Source organism: Chionomys nivalis, chromosome 6 (genome assembly GCF_950005125.1).
Source record: "Chionomys nivalis chromosome 6, mChiNiv1.1, whole genome shotgun sequence".
NCBI classification, from domain to species: Eukaryota; Metazoa; Chordata; class Mammalia; order Rodentia; family Cricetidae; genus Chionomys; species Chionomys nivalis.
The window spans coordinates 48454897-48475887 of NC_080091.1; the positions used below are offsets into that span (position 1 = coordinate 48454897).

Below are 20991 nucleotides of genomic sequence, written 5' to 3' on the forward strand. Positions count from 1 at the left end.
CCCAGCTCCCAGCCTCTCCCTGCCCCAAGTTCAACCCGCCCATTAGGCCTGAGGGATCAGTCTTTCCTTCCCTAGAGTTTCATGTTGTCAAGCTATTCCAGCACATTCGCTTCTGTATCTGACTTCTTAGAGTTTTCATTTATCTGTGTAACGTATGGAAATTGCCTGATTTTTGTTTGGAATAGTATTAATTGTAGAGATTTGACACCATTTGTTTATGTGTTCATCCATTACTGAAAATCTGGGCTGTTGACGGCGTTCTAGCTGAATAGATATACCATACACAGACATAATACAGTATGTTGTAGATGAATATATTTATTTCCAGATTTTTTAATCATTAGCTGGGCTGCTATAAACATCTTTAATTAACTTCTTAAAGATGTTTTCTCTCAATTGTTTAGGGTAATGTTATGGTTTGTATATGAAGGATACCTTTTATGAGGGCACTAACTCTCCATGAGAGTCCATCGGTGCAGCTTCATCTAAACCTAGTTACCTCTAAGTTCTATCCCAATGAGAGGTAAGGCTTCAGCATCAGAGTTGGAAAGAAAATATTATTCAGTCCATATTAGCATCATAATATTGCAAGTAAGCGTATGAATAAATCCTCCTCTCTGGTAAAACACCAAGGTGTTATGGAAAACTGCTTTAACCCCTTTTCAGGAGCAGTCACTATTGAGCCAAGGAGCTCTGAGAGACTCTGTCTCTCACATTTCTACCACCTCCACATGCCATCAGCCTGGGGACAAAGAGTCTTTTGCATAGACTCACAAATGACACACAGTCCACATCCTGCCCATAGCTGTATCTGTGACTGTCATCTCCATCACCCCACAAATCCTTCCAGGAAGCTACACTTCTCATCAGTGTTTGAGGCCAAGTTTATGTTGACGAGTCCCTCCAAAAAAAGAAGTTATTCAAGAAGGCTTCACCATACTCTTGCTACCATTTTGTCAGTTTGACGACATTCAAAACTATACACTACCATAGATCTCAGGCCTTTGGACTGTTAGCATTTCTTCCAAATGCAGTCTAGTGTTTTGATTTGAAGAACCACAAAACATGATGTAAACTTAGAGAGTCACTGTTATCAATGAAAATATATTATGTCAAGCTTTGGCTTATTCTAAAACAAATGTGAACAGTTCTCCTCTCACAGGTTTGTATAACCTTGTGTCTTGGCCCTTCCTGAACTAAAAGATTCACACTTCATAATCAGGAAGAATTTTGTTCATGAAGGCAAAATAAGAGTTGAGCCAAAGATTCTATCCATCCCTAAAACTAAATCCAAGAAAAAATGTTTTCTTGACTTTCTTCCCATTTCCCCTTTCATTCTGGCAACAGGCTGCCATCAAAATGCAATCATTTCATTTACTCATCATCTATCTCTTGCCTCGTCAGGATTCATAACCCATTAGCATCCTGTCCATAACATCATATCTGGTAGCATTTAGCAATTGCTTGAAAATGTATAAACACAGGCATGCATACCTAAAATTTGCCTCCTAAATTTGACCACATTTTTTCACCTTCCAAATAGTCTTCTTGTTTTGGTACACATAATAAATAAATTCCAGATACTCTGTGAGGCATCATGGTTATCAGAAAGTTACGAGAAAGTTTAAAACATGATCCTAGTCCTTGAAAAACATATGCTTTAGTACATAAAAAAAAGCACACAAGGAGAGCTATGACATGAAGCAGAAATTGGTAAGTACCCTTTGAGTGAGATAAATGACCACAGCTTGAAAGAATTGAGTGTCCTTGTAAGCAACTGCTTATTCTGCCAAGAGAGCTATGCAAGCGAGAGTTAGTATCCAAGTATGAAATAAAGCCAGGCTTTTATTAATAGCTGAGATGGTGCCCATTAATACTACCTTTGTACTGGGGGTGCGGGGGAAGAGCAGCTCTGAAGATAGTGTTAAAGCCCAAGACCTGTGGTTTGACTTAGAAGTAAGCATTGTCTGTTCCTATTGCTCGTTCTGAAATCTGTAAAGACACCAAGCCTTGTACCTTGATAAACTAGAAACAATAAAGACCTAAAACAGAATGAAAGAATGGTGGGGTCATCTTTTGGGAAGATGGCTTATTTGTACCTATAAGAAAACAGAGATTAAAAACCCACCTCATCTGGACTGAACATGAAACGAAGACTGTCTCATCCCCCAAAAGAGACACAGTTTCCTGGTGTGCCCATAGAGAAAGATCATTCAGAGGAGTTATGGGTCCCCTATTTTGATCCACTCACAATTGTTCTCTGTTAGAGGACCACTGGACAAGGGCAAGAGAATAATGCAAAGAGAAGACAGTAGGTAGCTCCCTTTCGATGGGCTGAAAATGAGCTGTGAGAGAAAGAGGAGAACTGCCCTCCCCTTTCCTTAAATATGGAGAGCTTTACCTATTGATAGAATGAACACAGCCCTCCTGCATCTGTGCTCTACGGTTTCAATGTGTTCCCCAAAGGACTATGTGCTGGAAACTTGTTCCCTGTGTGACAATGCTGCAGGTGCTGGAACCTTTAAGAGGAGGGGCCAAGTGAAAGATAGCTTGCTATCTAACTGAGGCTGTCACCATCTGGGGAGAGGCAGGTAGTCCCCATGGGATCCCAGTGAAGTCTCTTGAGGATGAGTTCTTAGAAAGCAAGCCTATCCAATAGAACTGATCCCCTTTTCATGAACCTGCCTCTTTTGATTTTCTACCATGCTGTGGCAAGGATAGGATACCAAAACTGTGCTAAATGAGCCCTCCAGCCACCAGAATCACAAACCAGATGAACCTATTTATAGAGTACTTAAACTTATTCACTATACTCCAACAACAAAAACAAAAATTGGAGACCATATCTTCTTTTTCACATTGACTCTGGACATGAGGTTAGCCTGAATCAATCAGTCATCAGCAACTTACATAAGCAGTCATGAAGAGACATTTGCTTATTTCTACCTTGAGATCTTCTTGACTTATATAATTGCCTGAGGGGGATACTTAACTATCTGATGGAGGAGACACAAGGGCAGAGCCAGCTGCCATAACCAATGACTCTGTAAATTCAGTACCAGCCAGAAAGCTTCTGGGTGTAAGTCAGCCTCAGCAAATTCCAGAACTGCCTAACCTGGGACGGACAAGATGAGCAAATAATCCATGGTCAGCACTTTCAGTGACTAAGGTTGTTGAAGAAGTTAATGCTAGAAAGAGTTAATTGATGTGTCCTCCTTGAAGAGATTTCCATATTTATCTTTTTAAAAATTTTTTAAAATATTTATTTATTATGTATACAATATTCTGTCTGTGTGCATGTCTGCAGGCCAGAAGAGGACACCAGACCTCTCTACAGATGGTTGTGAGCCACCATGTGATTGCTGGGAATTGAACTCAGGACCTTTTGAAGAGCAGGCAATGCTCTTAACCACTGAGCCATCTCTCCAGCCCTTCCATATTTATCTTACCATATGTCCCTTATCATAGAACATTTCAAAGTTTGGCTTCACAGATCATATCCCAGGAAAACATTAGGATAATAAAAATTATAATAATTCAAGGAACCCAAGGACACTGGCTTTAGAGAGACAACAAAGAAAAGACATTCAAGATCTGTGGTGGAGTGTTTTGCAAAGGAGGAAATGGAGCCAATAGTATATGTTTACAATCCTAAGCAGCTGGGAGGACTGTGCTGATAATGACCACTCTGGAAGAGTGGATCGAAGGGAAAATGGTTTAGCTTGAAATATTAAAGCCAAGGATTGCACTATTTCCAGGAAGTGGAAGTCAATAGATGTTAGAAGAGAGCCAGGTCCCACAGAGGGTGGGGTGGCACTGTGTGTTCTAAACAACAAATAATTGACTCAGGGAAGTGATTCTGCATAAGGCTGCCTCAGAGTGATGAATCTGGGAGATCACATACCCGGAGCTAGAAACAAGGGGCCGCCTTCTCAAGGCTGAGAGCAAAGTTGACCTGTAACTCAGATGTTCATTCTTTGGTCACCTTACCATACTTTTCAAGAGACATTTAGCCATTAATTGGATATTGACTCACTGGAGGGCAGCCCAGCAAACTGGCAGCCTGAATGAAAACATGTTTCTTGAAGAACAGATGCAAAGCCAGATTCATTAGACTTAAGGAAAGATGTATTGGTGGGGAGAAAAGGCAAAGAGTTGTTTGCGACTACTTGAGAGTTGTTTGTGTGTGGGAAAGAGGGCAGGCATATTTGACGTTGCTCGGAGAAATGTACTGACGCTTTGTGACATGGTGGTCCCTATCCCTGGGGAAAGTTGAGTAGAGATGGTGCGGACACCTGCCAAGACTGTGCTGCTGACCTTGAGTAGAATGCAGGGGTGAGTTAGAACATCCTCGAGCTTTCTCCCAAATATGTGGTCTTACAGTCTACAAATCAATGTTTTTCTATTCTTGTTCTGTAGTTTTGACTTCTACAATAAGGTGACCTGTTACCCTTAGTCACCATGGCAGTGAAAAAAATGCCTTCATATTAGTTCTTTCTGACAGCCAGGTTTCTGTTACCATAACAAAATAGCTGAAATATTTAATAAACTAAACTAAAATATTTAATAAGTTAATAAACTTATAAAAAGAATAGGTTATTTTAGGTAGCAGTTTTGGAAGTTTCCCTCTATGTCTGATTGGCACAATTTGGAGGAAGCCCTTGGCAAGATAGGAGGCACTTGTGGTACAGCAAAACTGCTCACTTTAGAGCTGAGAAGTGAAGTGAGAGACGAAGGCGTGGGTTCCACAGTTGCACGGGGTGGGGGACATGACGAGGACATGCTGTCAAAATCCTAAAGCCCTCACATCAGGTTACACCCCATAAAGGTCCCACCACCACCCTATAGTACTTTCTTGAGGACAAACATAGCAAATGAGTCTTATGAGGTCATTCCAGATTTAAACCATACCTCTCCCCCAAGATCAGAATCCACAAAGGGAGGGTGATAGTCTGCAAACCCCAGAAACGACTGTGGCACCTTCTGTGTTCTTAGTGCCCGAGAGCAGAGAGCATTATGTCAGCATCTGTGCATAATCTGAAATGAAGAAAGGGCCACACCTGAGCGTCTTCGCCTTGACACTGGGACTGGTCTTTCTCTACCACTCTAAACACAGATCATGTATTTCATCTCTGATTTCCAAACTTGACAGCGTCTCCCAAAGGAAAGATGACGCTCCCTGACAAGAGCTGTACCTCCTCCCAGCCTGTTCCTTCAGGTTGTGTGTAACTGATAGAACTCAGCAGAGATTTATTAGGACATCCAGGAAAAGTCACTGGGTTTCAAAATAACATTTGAAACTTGGCTGGCTTGCAGCATGCAAGCCAAGGATGATAAAAGTTAACCGTCAAAACAGAGCACAAAGTTTAATACATGGAAGTGATCTGAACATTATAATTCCATTCAGAGAGGAGCAGGTGGGCTTTCCAAGTGAAAACAACCTGCAGTGTTTTAGAAAAGTTTTCAGAAGAAACCAAAACTTATCACAAATATCTACCCAGCAATCAGGCTAAGGAAATGGATGGCCTAGAAAAGTTCTCTTCACTTGCCCTGAAGAAAACTTCTCAGCAACACACAAGAGTTTAGACGGACTGGTTAAAGCAGACACTCTCGGTGCAAATCCCTAGGTTTGTGACCATGAGCTAGTCACTTGGCCTCTCTGTGCTTCAAGTTGTCCAACCATAGAAGGATTATATTAGTTTTCCCTTGCAGGACTGTTAGGAGAATAAAATGAATTAATGAAATTGAAGATAGATAGATGATTGATAAATAGATAGATGATAGATAGATAGATAGATAGATAGATAGATAGATAGATAGATAGATAGGATAGATAGATAGATAGATGATAGATGACAGAGAGATAGATAGATGGATATAAATAAATAGACATAATAGATATCTAATAATATATAATAGATGAGACAAGAAAAATTTTTGAAAATGACTATTTATTATTATTGTTTGTTACTAGATTGTGGTAATGGTTTCATAGTTATATATTTTCCTCCAACCTTATATATATATATATTAAATATGTCTAGAATTTTGACTGATAACCATATTTAGATCAAAGGTCTTACTTCCTGCATATCAAATTCTTTCCTTACATTTTGTTTTTGTTCATGTCTTAATCTAGAAATCTAGACACTTAAACAAAAGTCTATAAACAAAATCGGCAAATTCTTTCTCTCTCTGCATCTCTGTGTCTCTGTCTCTATGTGTCTCTCTCTGTCTCTGTGTCTGTCCGTCTGTCTCTCTCTCTCTCATACACACACACCATACAAAAGTTACAGCAGCAATAGTATAACTACCATAAAAATTCTCATTCACAATAGGGTGAAATCAGAGACCCCATCATTCCTCTGATTCTTAGCATAGAAAACTTAAAGCCTGCTCATTTCCTTGTAGGCTTTGGTCATTTCTGTTTGTACTTATTATTTATATACTATAGAATATTTTAAGTGCTGCCTACTGTGTAATACTTACTTGAATGAACTCTAAAATACAAGGGAAGTATTGATAGCCTTTGAAATAATGATGTTCTATCCCAGGGCTTTTTTGCCTATATCTGTGCAGTGAGCATACTTAATGGAAAGTGTCCATGCCGATGTTTCTGATCGTTCTTGAACAGTTGATTTGTCTAAGAGATGTTTTCTATTCATTGAGGGGGTTTTATTGCACAGTGATTCATTGTCTATCAAAGCCATACGTTGACCTATTTGAATTTCTACACACTGTGACCTGTTGATCATTTTGAAAGGGATTGTGCATCTAGATCAAAGTTGACACAACTGTTGATTGATACAAACATAAGCATTACTCCATTCAGTATTTACTGAGCACAGGCTACTTAGCAGGCACTAAGCAAGAATTATTTTGATGTATACCATAAAATATTTTTAAATCAACATTTAAACAGTGCTTTAAAAGTTGGCTATAATTTTAATTCCCGTGTGTGTGTGTGTGTGTGTGTTGACAGTGGGGAGAAATGAATAATAAAATGCATAACACATTCACCGATTAAAATGCCAGATTTATTCTGATTACAGGCTAAAATGTTAGAAGATTTATTCAATTGAATAGACATAATTTGTGAAGCACGTGTCCTTCCTAGATTTATGCTACACATGTGAAATAATGCTTAAACAAGACCAATGTAAAATCATCTTAAGCATTTCCCTGTTTCATGAAAACACTGCGTGCGACAATTAAGGGCAGTCACAGAGAAACAATCCCGTTAGTAAAAGCGATGCGTGGACGCGATCCCACTGCTTCAGCCCCCTTTCCTAAGTTTGCTGCATAAACTTTCCCGAGTGCCCTTGTTGCGTTGGGGAAGTGATGCCAGGCGGTCTCTAGATCACACTCTAAAGGCTACAGCGAAATGAATCCACATGGTGCGAAGAGCCATGGCTGCGGGATAGAAAAATCCTCGAGATACCTGAGACCTTCGCTCTGCATCTGCCTCCATCTGGGGTTTGCAGAAGAGCCTTGCCCGCTCCTCCTCATGACTAACGAGTGTATATAGCAAACTCTTTGAAATGTGAGTATTATGGGAAGGATCGCAGTTGCTTTAAATTATAGAAGTTGGCAAGTGCCTGGGAGAAGGAGTGGGAGGCTGTTTAAACTGAGAAAGACGGTTGCAGAACTTCATCCGACAGCATGAGCGCGCGCTCCACACACATCCTCTGCTTTTCACCACCGTATTTCTCTGCATTGTTGTGGAGCAGCTCCAGTAGTAAACGCGTTTCTGCTCTGAATACTTGTTAATGGTTTCTAAATTCATGGGAGAACTAAAGCACAGACGTCTCATGTTTGGGGGAGAAGTCTGAACCCAGCAATGCCCAGGAGAGGTAAGCTATGGTTTTTATTACAGCTTTTCTCTTTTCCTCTTCTGTTTGGACTTTATCAAAATATTTGCGGGAAGAACCACAGACAGCTACTTGTAAGGAGATGGGGGGACATGCGGATAGAGTGTCAACAAATGGTAAATCAGAGGCTGGGGAGTCTCAGCAGCGGTGTCTCTCCAACTGTCTACTCCGCTTGGTGTGGCAAGCGTCTTTGCATGGAAATGCTGTTTCTCTAAAAAAAAGGTGGGAGGGGTTCTCTGAAACCCCCAGATTTTGAGCATTGACTGTCCAGTGGGCAGTGGGCTAATGCATAGTCAAGATCTCAATATCTGTTTATGCGCAACTCACTCCTAGAGCTGAGAGTCTTAGAACTCGGGAAACCTCCTAAACTGTGGTAACATTCTAAAATGTCTCTCAGTCGTGATTCCTGTCACTTACTGTTTATGGAATACATTCTGTACAGTTAAGGAAACCATTTGACTGTTTCATGTAAGAATCTAAGAATATATTACTAATATTAACTTTATCTCCCTGGAGGAGAAAAATAAACAAAACAAAAACAGTTGAACATGGCATGACATTTTGAGCTTAAGTCATAGCCAGCTGATGGCGTCGTTATCTGCACAGAGTAACTGACTTGCCTGTTGTGCCTTCGGATAGCTCTTTGTTTTTGTTTGGTTATTTTGTTTTTTTGCTATGTGTTGGTCTTTTGAGAAGTATCTTGGGGTGGAGGGTTGTGAACATTCTGTGTGTCTTTCGGTTTCCTGGAGAAACACTCTGTTATCAGCGAGCTCCTGTTTTTCCAAGGCAGAATTCCAGGTGCAATCCCCACCGCACCCTAGATATTCACTGAGATCAGAAGATGGATCTTGCAGGCTAAGAGTTTTTGCAGAGCCCCTGAACTCATTGCTCCATGCACACACACGTGTGTGTGTGTGATCTCAGACAGAGGTTAGAAAACTGTGGGTTTGGTTGAGCTTACATGGTTGGAACCTAAGGAGGTTAGGTAACCTCTATGGGCAAGACCCTCTCCCCGGTGTAGAAATAATAGCAATTAGAGCAGTTAGGCCTGGGAGAGAATGGGAGCTACTGCCGCAGTCACTGTCTCCAGCTGAGAAAGCCTCTACCTTCTTGTTATTTTTTCCCTTCTGTGTCAAAGTCTAGTTACATAATAAGAATTGCTCTGCCTTCCCTTGCCTTGAGGTCTTGTTGATTAAGATCAGAGTAAAGGCATTTTTATAAAAGCAAGGAGGAGCCTCTATTAGCTCCTGGCAAGGTGATTAAGGAGAACTATTTGTTAGCTACATCCCTCGACCCAAAATTGCTAATGGAGCAAGTAGCCCTCGACTGCCAATCCATAGGTTTCTCTAATTCCATATCGTCCCTAATTTCTTTTTCTCCCTCTGTGCTAACCACACTAGCCTACAGACCACTACCAGGGAGCAGGAAGTTAGACAAGTAAACCCATCTCCCCCTTTTCCAGTTCTTCGGGCCCATCCTGGACAGCAGAGGAAGCCCCCACCCTATCTGGAGGGGGTCTCCAGTACCCCACCCATGACCTCATCGCAGGCAGCCAGAGAGCTGGATGGCCAGCGCTTGCATGGCGCCTGAGTGGGCCCTGGGGATGGGTGCGGCCTAAAACTGCGCAGTATGGCATGACGTGGTTTCCCATCACAGGCTCCCACAGAGGCTGGCGGCATCTCTGGAAGTCAAACTTGCCAGGCCCCACCCCAGAGCCCAAGGAGCGTGCACGCACGCGCACACACACACACACCACACTCCCCTTCCCCCACCTACACATACACACACATACACCGTGAAGATGAAATCAAAGGCAATAAGGGTAGCTAACAAAAATCCTTAAGCCAGCTGACTCATCCGGGGCTTAGTCACGTGAGCTGAGTATTGAAACATGGACAGTGCCTTAGAAGCAACCAGAACTGTCTCCCAAAGGGTCTTGATGAGAGAGACCCAAGGTGACCTAAATGTGTCCTTGCTACAGAATCTAGGAGAAAGAAACAGACTCTTCCAGGAATGGGGAGAAGAGAATGTTAACTATTGAACTGCCGGGAGACTGTGGCTACCTGTCTGACCTGCTTCTGTGTGAGACAGGCTTACCCAAGTGTGTAGGCTATAGAATGGGTCTCAAGTCAGTCGTCTAGACTTGACAAGTCATGCTTAGGGGTCAAAGGTCCAAGGACTAGAAGAGGAACTCCATCTTGTTCAACAGGTCTTTCTAGATGTCACACTGTGTGCTGGGTGGGCACTTTAGCAATGGGCTTTAAATGCAATGTCACCGTCAGCAGCAGTACAGACAACACGAGACCACCAAGAAATGCCTTGTACCACAGTTGGCTTTAGTCAGAGAGAGATCCCTATGGAGTAGCCTTTGAAATGGACTTCGGAGGCTGAGCCCCTTACCACAAGAAAACCAAAGAATGGGCACCCCACACAGAGGCAAAAAGGTTACCCCAGCTCTCCAACAGGGAACTATTTTACACTGCTTCCCAAAGCGAGTTCCAAGTAACTGGCTTCATGGCTATTAGTCAGAGGATAATTCAATATATTGCTTGGTTAGGCGACTTGGGGAATGTGGAACAGGGCATTTGGTTCCAACTTTGTAGATGGCTGACATCAATCTCAGCCCTCATCCTGGCGTATGAACTTGGACCCTTTCAAATGTCAGGGTTTTCACTGGTTAGATGAGAATAGCAATGTATCTGTTTTCTGGGGGCATTCTGGGGGATTGCCTTAGAGGGTCTGTGCCCGGGCCTGTCTCGGAGCACCTGGCATGGCCCCTTGATAATGTCAGCTGTCATCAGCAATTCCGAGCTGCTTTTGCTGCAGAACCTATGCTCCTTTCCCTGGTTAGCGAGTCCTCTGGCTTTCCGTGAGTGGCTCCTAATGAGGACCTAATGTTTTCTAAAGTCATTAGACCAAGAAGCTTTTTTTATTTTTTTTAGAAAAAAAAAAAGATGCATGTTGAAAGACTAGTGAGCTGAGAACAAGTGTCCTTAAGCTGCATGAGGTTTCCCAAGACTTAATAGAAATGTACCAATTCCCGTTGGCCACTTCACAAACTGCCCACTCTGGAAACCCAACTGAGATTCTCAGGTCCAAGAAAATTGAGTTATAAAATCCATTTTCAATTTTTTTAGATGGAAAAGGGGCAGAAAACTAAAAATGCTGTCAGTGACTAAACACTGGAAAAGTCCGTTTCTACCTATTGGCCGAGGACCCAATTGAGCTGAGTGTGGGTGCTAAGTCAGCAGAAACTGCTATCTCACTTCCAGGGACTTCTCAAGAGAGGAAATAAAATGTGTACTAGAGATCTGAAATGCAAAACTCAATAATTGTAATATGAAATGTAAGAGAGACTCCAATTAAATAAAACTTCCAAAAAGAAGACCTGAATAATCAGAATAGTGAGCCTCGTTCCTTAATGCTGAGGTTCGCAGAGAGTCTTGCTCCATCCTTCCCAATAGGGCTAGCCCGGTCCTAACCTACAGCCCACAGGTGGAAGCAGGAGACTCATTCCTCACAGGAGAAAACCAAGGCAGAGGAACTCAGAAAATCCCCTAATCTTTCCGAGCCTAAGTGCTGGAGGAGGGAATCTCAAGTTGAAGTACATCTGATGCCTTGGCCCTGGCCAGGAAAGAGTCCTCAAATTAGGTGACATGTCACAGGATCCTAGAGTGAGGACGATGGGTGGGGCACTCCAGGCAGAGAGGACAGACTGAGTACAGGAGAGAACTGAGGAGCGGCAGGAGGGCAGCCCTGACAGAACAAAGTGCAGCCGCAGGGAGCACCACCTAGGAAGATGTAACCCCAAAAGCCTTGAATGCCATGACACAAAGTTTAGTGTCTTTCATGGAATAAGCAGTAAATGATTGCAAACAAGGAAGTAACATGATGAGAGAAGAGAGAGAACCATGCTGGAAGGCTAGGTGTGTCCAGGCGAGACACGAGGCGCTGAAAGGCTTGCAGAAGTTATGGGTAGAAGTTCACATAGTCTTTGAGATAACAACCCTCAGACCTCACCAGATCCACATCCCATGTTGGCCTCCTGTGCAATTCCAGTGTGGTGGACCAGGAGTGTGGGAAGGGCTGGCTGACCCAGGAGAGCCCTCCCAGTCTGTATTCAGGAAGATACCATTTTAAGCACTTTTATGGAAATCATTAACTATACTGTTCCCTGTTCGATCACTGGGTTCCAGACTCTTAGCTCATATCAAGCAGGCACATTTCCAAAACAACCTTTGGATCTACAAAAGTTTTATGAGTTTACAGCTAAAGCAATTACACAATAATGGTATTGGCACGCAATGATGGGGAGGGGGGTGTTCAGTTCATATAACCCTTCCGGAGGGACTTAAGTCCCTCTTCCTGGCTGTCTGCCTTTTGCAAAAATAAACTCCCCCTGTGTCTGAGAACTCTGACCGCAGCTTGCACCACATTCTCGGAGTATTTTGAATGGTATTACCCACAGGGGTGCTTTATGAGCCTCTGTGACAACCCAGGTGATGGCATTCAGGGATCAGGAGTTAATTCCCCTTGATTCCCCACTGCCTTACAAATGGAGCAGGCCTAGATCTTAATTTAGGAGCAGAGGGCTGCTAGAAGTGTCACATTCCTGTACTTTCTTTAATTCAACTGAAATCCGATTCCAAGAATCCACGCCAGCAGGGCTTGAGCTGCAGAAATTTTTGGTGCCGCCGGCTCTACCACCTACAGCACCAGGATCAGACAGTGGTCTCAGGAGATCCGCATTCACACCTGTTACACCAGCTCTTCTCCGTTTGGATCACACGTCCAAACCCTGGCTATGTGCTAGGAATCACTGAAAAGATGGCAGGGCCCAGTATCTGAGCGTTACTAGGCATCTCTGGCCTCTGAGATATAAGTCGTGCTGGATAGACACATTGATTTCTCATAGATTCTTCAACCCAAGTCTGCCAGGTCTGGGAAAATGTCTCATCAAGAAAAAGCCCTTAATTTTCCCCTCCTACACATATACATGGAAGCTGGGAATCTCTTTTTAATGATTTTTTTTGTCTTTTTTTTATCTTGATGTTGCGATTTTAATTACATATTTTTCTTTCCCTTTCCTCCCTCCAAGTCCCCCCATCTGTTCCTCACTCTTCTTCAAATTCATGACCTCTTTTTTCATTAACTGTTGTTGTATGCATATATGTATTTGTATGTACCTACATATTCCTAAATCTAGCCTGTTGTGTCTATATAATGTTACTTGTATGTGTGTTTTCAAGGCTGACCATCTGGCACTTAACACTAAGTGGTGCGCCCTTCCCTGGGGAGGACCAGTCCTCTTGCTCCTGGCTCCCAGCTTTACTCAGTTGTCTGGAGTTCTCTGTATGGGGTTGGAGACACATAGGCTTTTCCCTTTGCAGTTTGGAATATTGCTTCGTGTTTTCCTTGTGAAACTGAAACTCTCTAAAAAGAAAGGCAGAATTTTCTCTTTTCCTGAAACAAGGAGGTACATAGGGTCTGCCAACACCCTTGAAACACTGGGTGGAGACAGCGAACAGCACAGAAATGAACAGCTCAGGATGTTCCATTGTCTTCCTGCGAGGTTGTAAATAATCACCCAGGAAATGTGCACCCCACTAATTAACAAAGCAAATTCTTCGAAGTTACAAGCTTCTACCAGAGGAAGTACCTAGTATGTTCATATTAACAGTCTCCTTTAGTTACACACCTGCTACATTGCCAGCACTGTGCACCTACTGTGACCACATTACCCTTGTTTTTAGGCAAGAGAAGGTGAGAAAGTTGCCTAAGGACCTTTAGGTAGCATACGTGTGCACGTGCACATATGTGTGTGTGTGTTGTTTGCATCCATGTACATATATGCATATGGAAGTCAGACAACGTGGAAATTGTTCCTCAGGAGACACCCACCTTTTGTTTGTCTGTGAAAGTAGGCTAGACTAAGTGGCCACTAAACCCCATGATCTGCTTCAGCCTCTTCAGCTTTGGGATTCCAAGCTCATGCCACAATGCTCACTCAGCGTCATTTCCAGATTTTAAAGTAGGGATGGGTACTGGACATTGAACTTGGGTCCTGGTGTTTGCATGGCAGGCACATTACCAAGTAAGCCATCTCTCCAGCCCATGGAGTAGGTGTTTGCATGCATGTTATAATTGACTACCTCCAATTAAAATGGAACGTTTATTTTTTTATATGTATAAATGTTTTACCCAGTTGTATGTCTGTGCACCAAGTGCATGCCTAGGGCCTCAGGAACCAAAAGAGGTCATTGGGCACCCTGGTATTGGAGTTTCAGATAGTTGTAAGCTGCTCTGTGGGTGCTAGGAATGGAACCCCGATACTCTAGAAAACAGTCAGTGTTCCTAACCACTGAGCCATCTCTCCCGTCCTTAAAATGCATGTTCAGCGGAGATCTTCTGTCACTATGAAGCTTATATTTTATTTGGTAAGATGCACCCAAAGCAGCTTATTACCCAGTCTTGTAGTTCACCTGTGTGGTGGCAGACAGAGGATCCAGTCCTGTTGAAAAGAGGGCAACAAGGTAAAGGATATTGTCCAACGCAGAGTTGGTAAAGAGAGCAAACTCTCATCCATTCCTCTCTCATCTGCCTCTGACTCAGGAGAAGAAAGTGACCCCTAATTCACGAACAACTAACTACAGAACAGGACCAAACCCATGCAGTTCTGAGCCTCCGCATCCTACCAGTAACACAAAGCCAGGGCTGATCCTGTTGTCCTGAAACACATTGCTGCCAGATGGTCTCAGACAAAACTCAAGAGCAGTCATTAAAACACTATTTGCTTGCTAATGGACAACATCCTCCAAACAGCTTATCCTCTTAAATTAGGGCACGTTTCTTTTTTGAGTGTTGTGGGTTTTCTACATTAATTTATTTGTATAAGACCTTATGGAGTGATTTCTATTTCATTCCATTCTGAACTCTAGTTTAACATTAACCTGGTCTGGCATGAACTTGTTTACCAAGGCATTAAGTAATCACCTTCCAGAATCACTGCTCTTTCTTTGTTCCCTCTACAATAAAGAGGGTGCTCCTGGGTGTGGGTTTAGGGAAGGCTATGTTTGCAGTGTGTTTGCCAACAGCAGGGAGAAGGAACTGAAATCCCATGCAAACAGTATTGGGAGGCAGAGTTTAATGGGAGGAATAGGTCATGGGGAATTAGGAATTAGGTCCAGCTCTTGAGTGTACCGATGCCCTCTGCACAGGGCTTCCTTGTGGTGAGTTCCATTGCGTGGATGCTCTCATGTTCTGTTGATTTCTCAAATAAGACCAATCACCATCGCAGCCCTTCCTAGATAAGGGTTTTTTGGTCTGAGACTCCCCAGTCTCCAGAAGTTAGTGTTCATCACTCGTAAACTGCCCATCTCCAGTATCCTGGAATAGCACAAAGGGTATTGCAGCGGGAGCTTTAAGTGTCTTTCTCTTGAGCACTCAACTTGTCACCTCCCTGCCTTCCACTCTCCTCTAGAAATCCCAGACTCCTGAGCAGTCAGCCCTCCGTCCCTAAAGCAGCCCTTGACTATTCGGATTGTGAGGAATCCGAGTCCACTTCCGTTAACGAATCCTATCAACCCAAAGAACTCAGGGTCATATGATCCGAATATAGTCTGAAGATAGAATGCAAAACCCTTGTTTCTTAAAGGAATTTACCTACGAGGTCCTGGAATACTCAGTGCCCCTGCGGTCAAGAGTGAATGCGATCCAAATGGACTTTTAAACTCCATCAAGATACAGACTTTACTTTAAGCTTTAATACCAGCAGGAACAAATCCTGATGCCTAGTAAAGTCACCCCTTCTGTGAAACTGCACAAAGCATTAGAAAGGTTGCCATTTTATCAGAATCTGCCATTTTACTGAGGTTAAGACTGTCCTTATTCTGCCTTCTTACACAGCAAGGGAAAGTCCTCTCTCCTCTGCCTGCCTTCCCCACCTCTCCAGGGTCTCCATTTATGGAAAGACTGTTTCCCTGTGCTTTGTGGCTTACTAAGGATGTATGCGTGTTCTCCCTTGACATGGAATCCAGGCCTGACCCCAGGTTCCAAATGACCTCCACTCTCCCGTCATAGTTCCTATTTTTCTTGTTACTATGACACCAGTATCCTGATGAAAGCAACTTGAGGAGAAGGAGTTTACTTAGTCTTACAGGCAGTCACAGCTGGGAAGCCAAGACAGCGAGAGCTTGAAGCAGCAGCTCCTGTCGTATCTGTACAATTGCTTATGCCCAGAAAGCTTCCGCTCTTTTGCTCAGTTCAGGACCCAAGTCCAGCGAATGGGGCCTACTTTAGGAGTGTGTCTTCTGAGCTCAGTTATCCTAGCCAAGATTGTTCCTCACAGGAATGCTTATCCCGAGATGATCTCAGATCTTGTCAGACTGATAATCAGTATACACACCAAATCAAACCCTCCATCCCTAACTCCTGAAGAACAGAGGCTACCTGTACTTTTTCCCTGGGGTGGGGGAGGAATCTTATCCCTTATATTGAGCTAGCAAAAAAAGAACATGGCAATCAATTAGTGGATTACATGGAAACCACCACTTAGGTTATTGTCTGGAACCCACAGTCCAGGGGAGCTGTTAAGCTCTGTGACACAAAGGTCCTCTTCTATTAATGCTAAATTTGCAACAAGCCCATCAGTAAAAAATTCAACTAAAACCTTCTGTTTCTTAAAATGGTTCTAACAAAGCTTGCTTTCATCCATATTAAAATTGTTTTTTTTTCTTTTCTTAATTAACTAATTATTAATCATAAATTAAGAATCTGGGGTTATGATCTTTTTGTATGGCAGCCTCAGCACTGACTTTCCCCTGCTCTGTGGTGCTGTGTAAGTCATTTGATGCATCTGAGCCACTGTTCCTCCTTGAAAATGGAGCCAATATCTACCTATCCTCCTGGCTCACTGGATATATTGACACAGTCTGTATAAAAAAGTGTGCAGACTGGAAGGTAAACCACAAATGAGTTACTGGGGGAGCCTCGTTCTTTAGACACGCTTGATCATTTCACCTTGGCCCCCTTGCTACGGTTGACATATTCTCTCTGAACAAACTAATACCTAATTTAATGAATACAAACAAAATACAAGCAAGAGGAAAGCAAGCACTCCAGGGATGCAGAGAAAAGACTGGTGTGAGTGTAAAGATGTCAAGAAAGATCATTTCAGCCAAGCTGACCATACTTTCATGTGTTGTGAGGGAAAAATGACAAGCACATTCTAGGGGAGCTAGCCTTGGCTAGCTGTCATCATGTCATACCGCTTTTCTCCACGGTCTGTCTCACTTTCTATGGCTTCATTGTAGCTCAGCCCCATTCAGCCGTTATGGAAACTTCCATAAGTGCATGATTCTTAGGTTTTAATTTATAAACCCTTCAGAGGTATGTAAAACCTCACGGAATTTTGTACTCTCCCTTCCTGGAACGCTGATTAGTCCTTGTCGAGAGTATCCACTCTATATATTACCCACCGCTAGTCATTTAGTCGCCTTTCCAGTGGTCAAACTGAGTGTTCTCACGTCACAGTGTATATTCAGGTAACCCTAGTTTACTTAATACTGATCCCAAAGTGCAAACTTTTATTACAGTTTAATGCTTACACAGTGTCGATTGCTATAAATCCTCTTAACCTCTTACTGTACCTAATGCATGAATTAAACATTATTAAAAATATGTATGTATAGTTTTAAAAACCCATAATATACACAGGTCAGTGCTCTGTGAGGTTTCAGAGTGGGTTTGAGACTGTTACTCTCCATAAAGAATGGGGCATATGTGTGTCTGATTTGAGATAATTCGTGCTTGCTATTTGTATATACAATTCAACACACCTTCCCTGATGCTTCTGTCTATTAAAGAAAATATAACCATTTCTCAAAAAATACACTAGAAATAAGACATTAGCATATTTCTGGACAGTACATTGAGTCAGCAGTCATAGGCATAGATCTACAAGAGTAAACAAGCAGTAACCACACACGAACGCACATGTACTGGGAAAACCCCAGAGAGTGAGGACTTCGTGCTCTAACTGAAGCAGGCAGGGTCCTCATGCTCTGGGGATGATGTCCGAGGGAAATATGGCCTAAGAGCCAGATGTTCAGGTCTTTTATTATATTTTTTTAATTTACTTTTTTATTTTATATCCCAACCACATTTTTCCCTCCCTCCTCTCCTCCCATCCCTCCCTCCCTTCCTCTCTGCTTCCTCCTTCAATCAGCTCCTCTGTTTCTATTCAGAAAGGAGCAGGCCTCCCATGGGTGTCCATAAAGCACGGCATATCAAGTTGCGGGAAGACTAAGCACCTCTGCTGGTATTAAGGTTTAATGAAACCTTTGTGTCTAAATTTCTCAATAAAATTTTCCTGGGCAGGGGAGATGGCTCATTCAGCACAGTGCTTGATGAGCAAGCATGAGAACCTGAGTCTAATTCTACAACTCACAGGAAAAAACAGACGTGGTGGCAAATCCTTCACGTTGGCCTGTCAGGCTAGCCTAGTAGGTGAGTGAGTTTCAGACCAGCGGAACAATCTGTTTCAGAAAGCAAGGTGGGTAGCCCCTGAGGAAAAGCATTCATGGCCCCACACACATGCACACAAAGGCACACTGAGAAATACACACGAATGCACATACGCACAAGTAATTGTAACATGTTTGACCTACAGAAACAGAACTTTCATATGGCTCAACTGGCAACCATATAGAAATATTTTAAAACGGTTTTCCTGCTGTGTGGGAAATCCCAGGAGCATCTGCCACTCAGCAGCATGCCCTGATTCAGCATATCACATATGCAGATGTTCCTGGCTACAGAAGATGGCGCAGCGTACACTCATGCAACAGGAAAGCGCCAGTAGCCCGCAAACTTCCTTTCTATTCCGCAACACCATTATAAAATTCACACTACACATCTGCCCCTGTGAGACCTGAAGCCTTACATCAGTTGGAAGCAGCAACTACATACATGAATATATAATGTTGGCCGATGGAGCTGTATTTTCACACCCTTTGTCATGAGACTCAACGGGATACATGTGAATTCACTGCCCATTCCCACAGAGGCAGACAGTGGAGCAGACAGTGATGATCATCTACTCGTGGCAATTTCAGTCTCCATGTCCATTCGTTCTTCTGAGGTGACTCAATCGCACCTTCATCTCCCTCCTTTCTTATCCCAGCCAGCGGGATACGAACGGTGGTCCCTGGTAAACCTAGAGGAGGAAGAGGAATGAAAAGGCACAAGAGACACAAGAAATGAGGGCAAGACAGTATTTCTGATCAAACCGCAGTTTATTATTCCTCAGAAGCTGTTATATAGCATCCGGGCAAGGGGGAAGTGAGGGTGTCAGGTCTGACGGAAATCTGGCCTGGAGACATCCCTAGCTAAGAGGTAAATACTGGGGGTCTGTGATTGTTGACTAACAAAGGAAATGCTAATTGTTTCTAAAAGCCTGGTGCCTGCAGGTCTCACTAGGCTAAGGTCCTAGGTCCAGAACTTTCCCTGCAAAGGTGAATATCTTAAGATGGCTGTAAACAAAATAGATATCTCAAAATACAGGTCTTTGCTTCTGGCATTTTCTAGCCCTTAACCAGGTCCTTGATTCAGACGGCTGCTTCAGCAAGGTTTTCTTCCTGCTCTCTTCTCTGACCTGTGCCAGCCTTTCAACCTCTGGTTTCGATTTCCCCCTCCTGTCCCACATTCTCTTGCTGTTCCCGCTCCTTTCTCTCCAAGTCTGCCCTTTTCCCGTTTCCTTCAGGCAGCTTCTCCATGCACCCTCTAGTCCGAAGTTCGTCTCTTTGTTCTTATTTGTGCTTTTTATCTCCTGCAATGTCTATGTCCCTAGATAACCAAGGTTCCTCGCACAGGACCCGGATTTGAGCAAAAATTCCATAAATACCAGTTGGTCTTTTTGTACGTGATTTTAGGCAATGGGGAAAGACATGTGCAGAATAAACAATTGAAATGGAAACACGAAATCAGAGCCATGACAGGGAGAAGAAATAAAATATGTGAACCGAAAGAACCAGTCTAGTTAGAATGATTGAGAGTGAAATTTCGCTTCCTGGCAGCCCAAGCATGTATTCTCTGGTGTGTGGAAGGTGAAGGGCCAAAGGAGAGGAAATGAATTCTCCTTTTGCCTTGACTCAGCCCTGCTTTCGGAGCACATATCTTTCCCCATTTCTTCGTTCTGTTTTCAGCAATCCATTAATCTCTTGCTGAACATCCAGATCGTCACCGTGTCGGAGTCTCCCGCAAACCCTGTTTAGACGGTTGTTCTCTATAGTAAACACAAAGCTTCTGATGAGGACAATTTATGTTGATGCTGTTGCTATGGTGTTGGGAAAGGAGACTTGCAATTCTTGGCTCATCAGCTTCTGCTGGTTAGCAGGTTCCAGCTGCAGGGGCTGGCTTCAGGAGGGAAGAATCAGATAAAGGAAAGAGGGAAGGGCAGTTCTTCTGAATTCTCGTCCATTTTCCTCCATGGCCACCCTGAGCTTCATCCTTCCTCATTTCTAGTCTATCAGTCTCCCTCTGGGACCCATTCAAGCTGAATTTTTCATTCCAGTGGGACTTGCAAGCTTTACTGATAATAGTGATATTTAATCCAAAAGGCGGTCAACGTGAAGGCTGGCTTTCATTTTCTAGGTGGTATCATTGGTGAGTTAAATTTTACTTTGCATCTCTTTGTAAAATGTGAAGATGGGGTATACATCAGACTCACTATACAGCTACAGCAGGTAAGCACAGGGGTGTCAAGTAACCCAGCCACAACTTGGTTTGAGCCATAGGCACACAACACTCTCCCGACAGTGCGCTAGCCACCCAGAACTCCACCTGCTGTGAGCTACATCCCTCCCTACCCCAGAGCAAACCATTCACGGCAACCTAGAGCCCCCAACAACACTTAGCAAAACAGATCTTGAAGCTAAGGGCAGTGGGCCAATCTAGCCTAGACTAGTTCAGGCTGCTTGTGCAGGAAGGAAAACTCTATCCTCAAAATAAACATTTAGGGAGGGGAAAAAAAAAAACCCTGTTTACCATCTTAGGCCTATGCATAATCGGCGTATGATTACATACACATAATTACACAAGATTAAAATTAGATGCATCTTTG

General features: G+C 43.1%; 1 protein-coding gene across 2 annotated transcripts in view; it reads left to right on the forward strand.

The window, feature by feature from the left end:
* Positions 1 to 7244: 7244 nt before the first annotated feature.
* Positions 7245 to 20991, forward strand: part of C1qtnf7 (C1q and TNF related 7) — a 95464-nt gene continuing 81717 nt past the window's right edge. Inside the window, exon 1 of one of the 2 annotated variants that reach the window (XM_057772353.1) lies at positions 7245 to 7543. Coding sequence is in view for 1 of the 2 variants with exons in the window: in XM_057772352.1 (XP_057628335.1) it covers positions 7841 to 7853 (13 nt within the window). In the remaining variant the exon portion in view is untranslated. The other variant, XM_057772352.1, reaches the window with a different exon arrangement.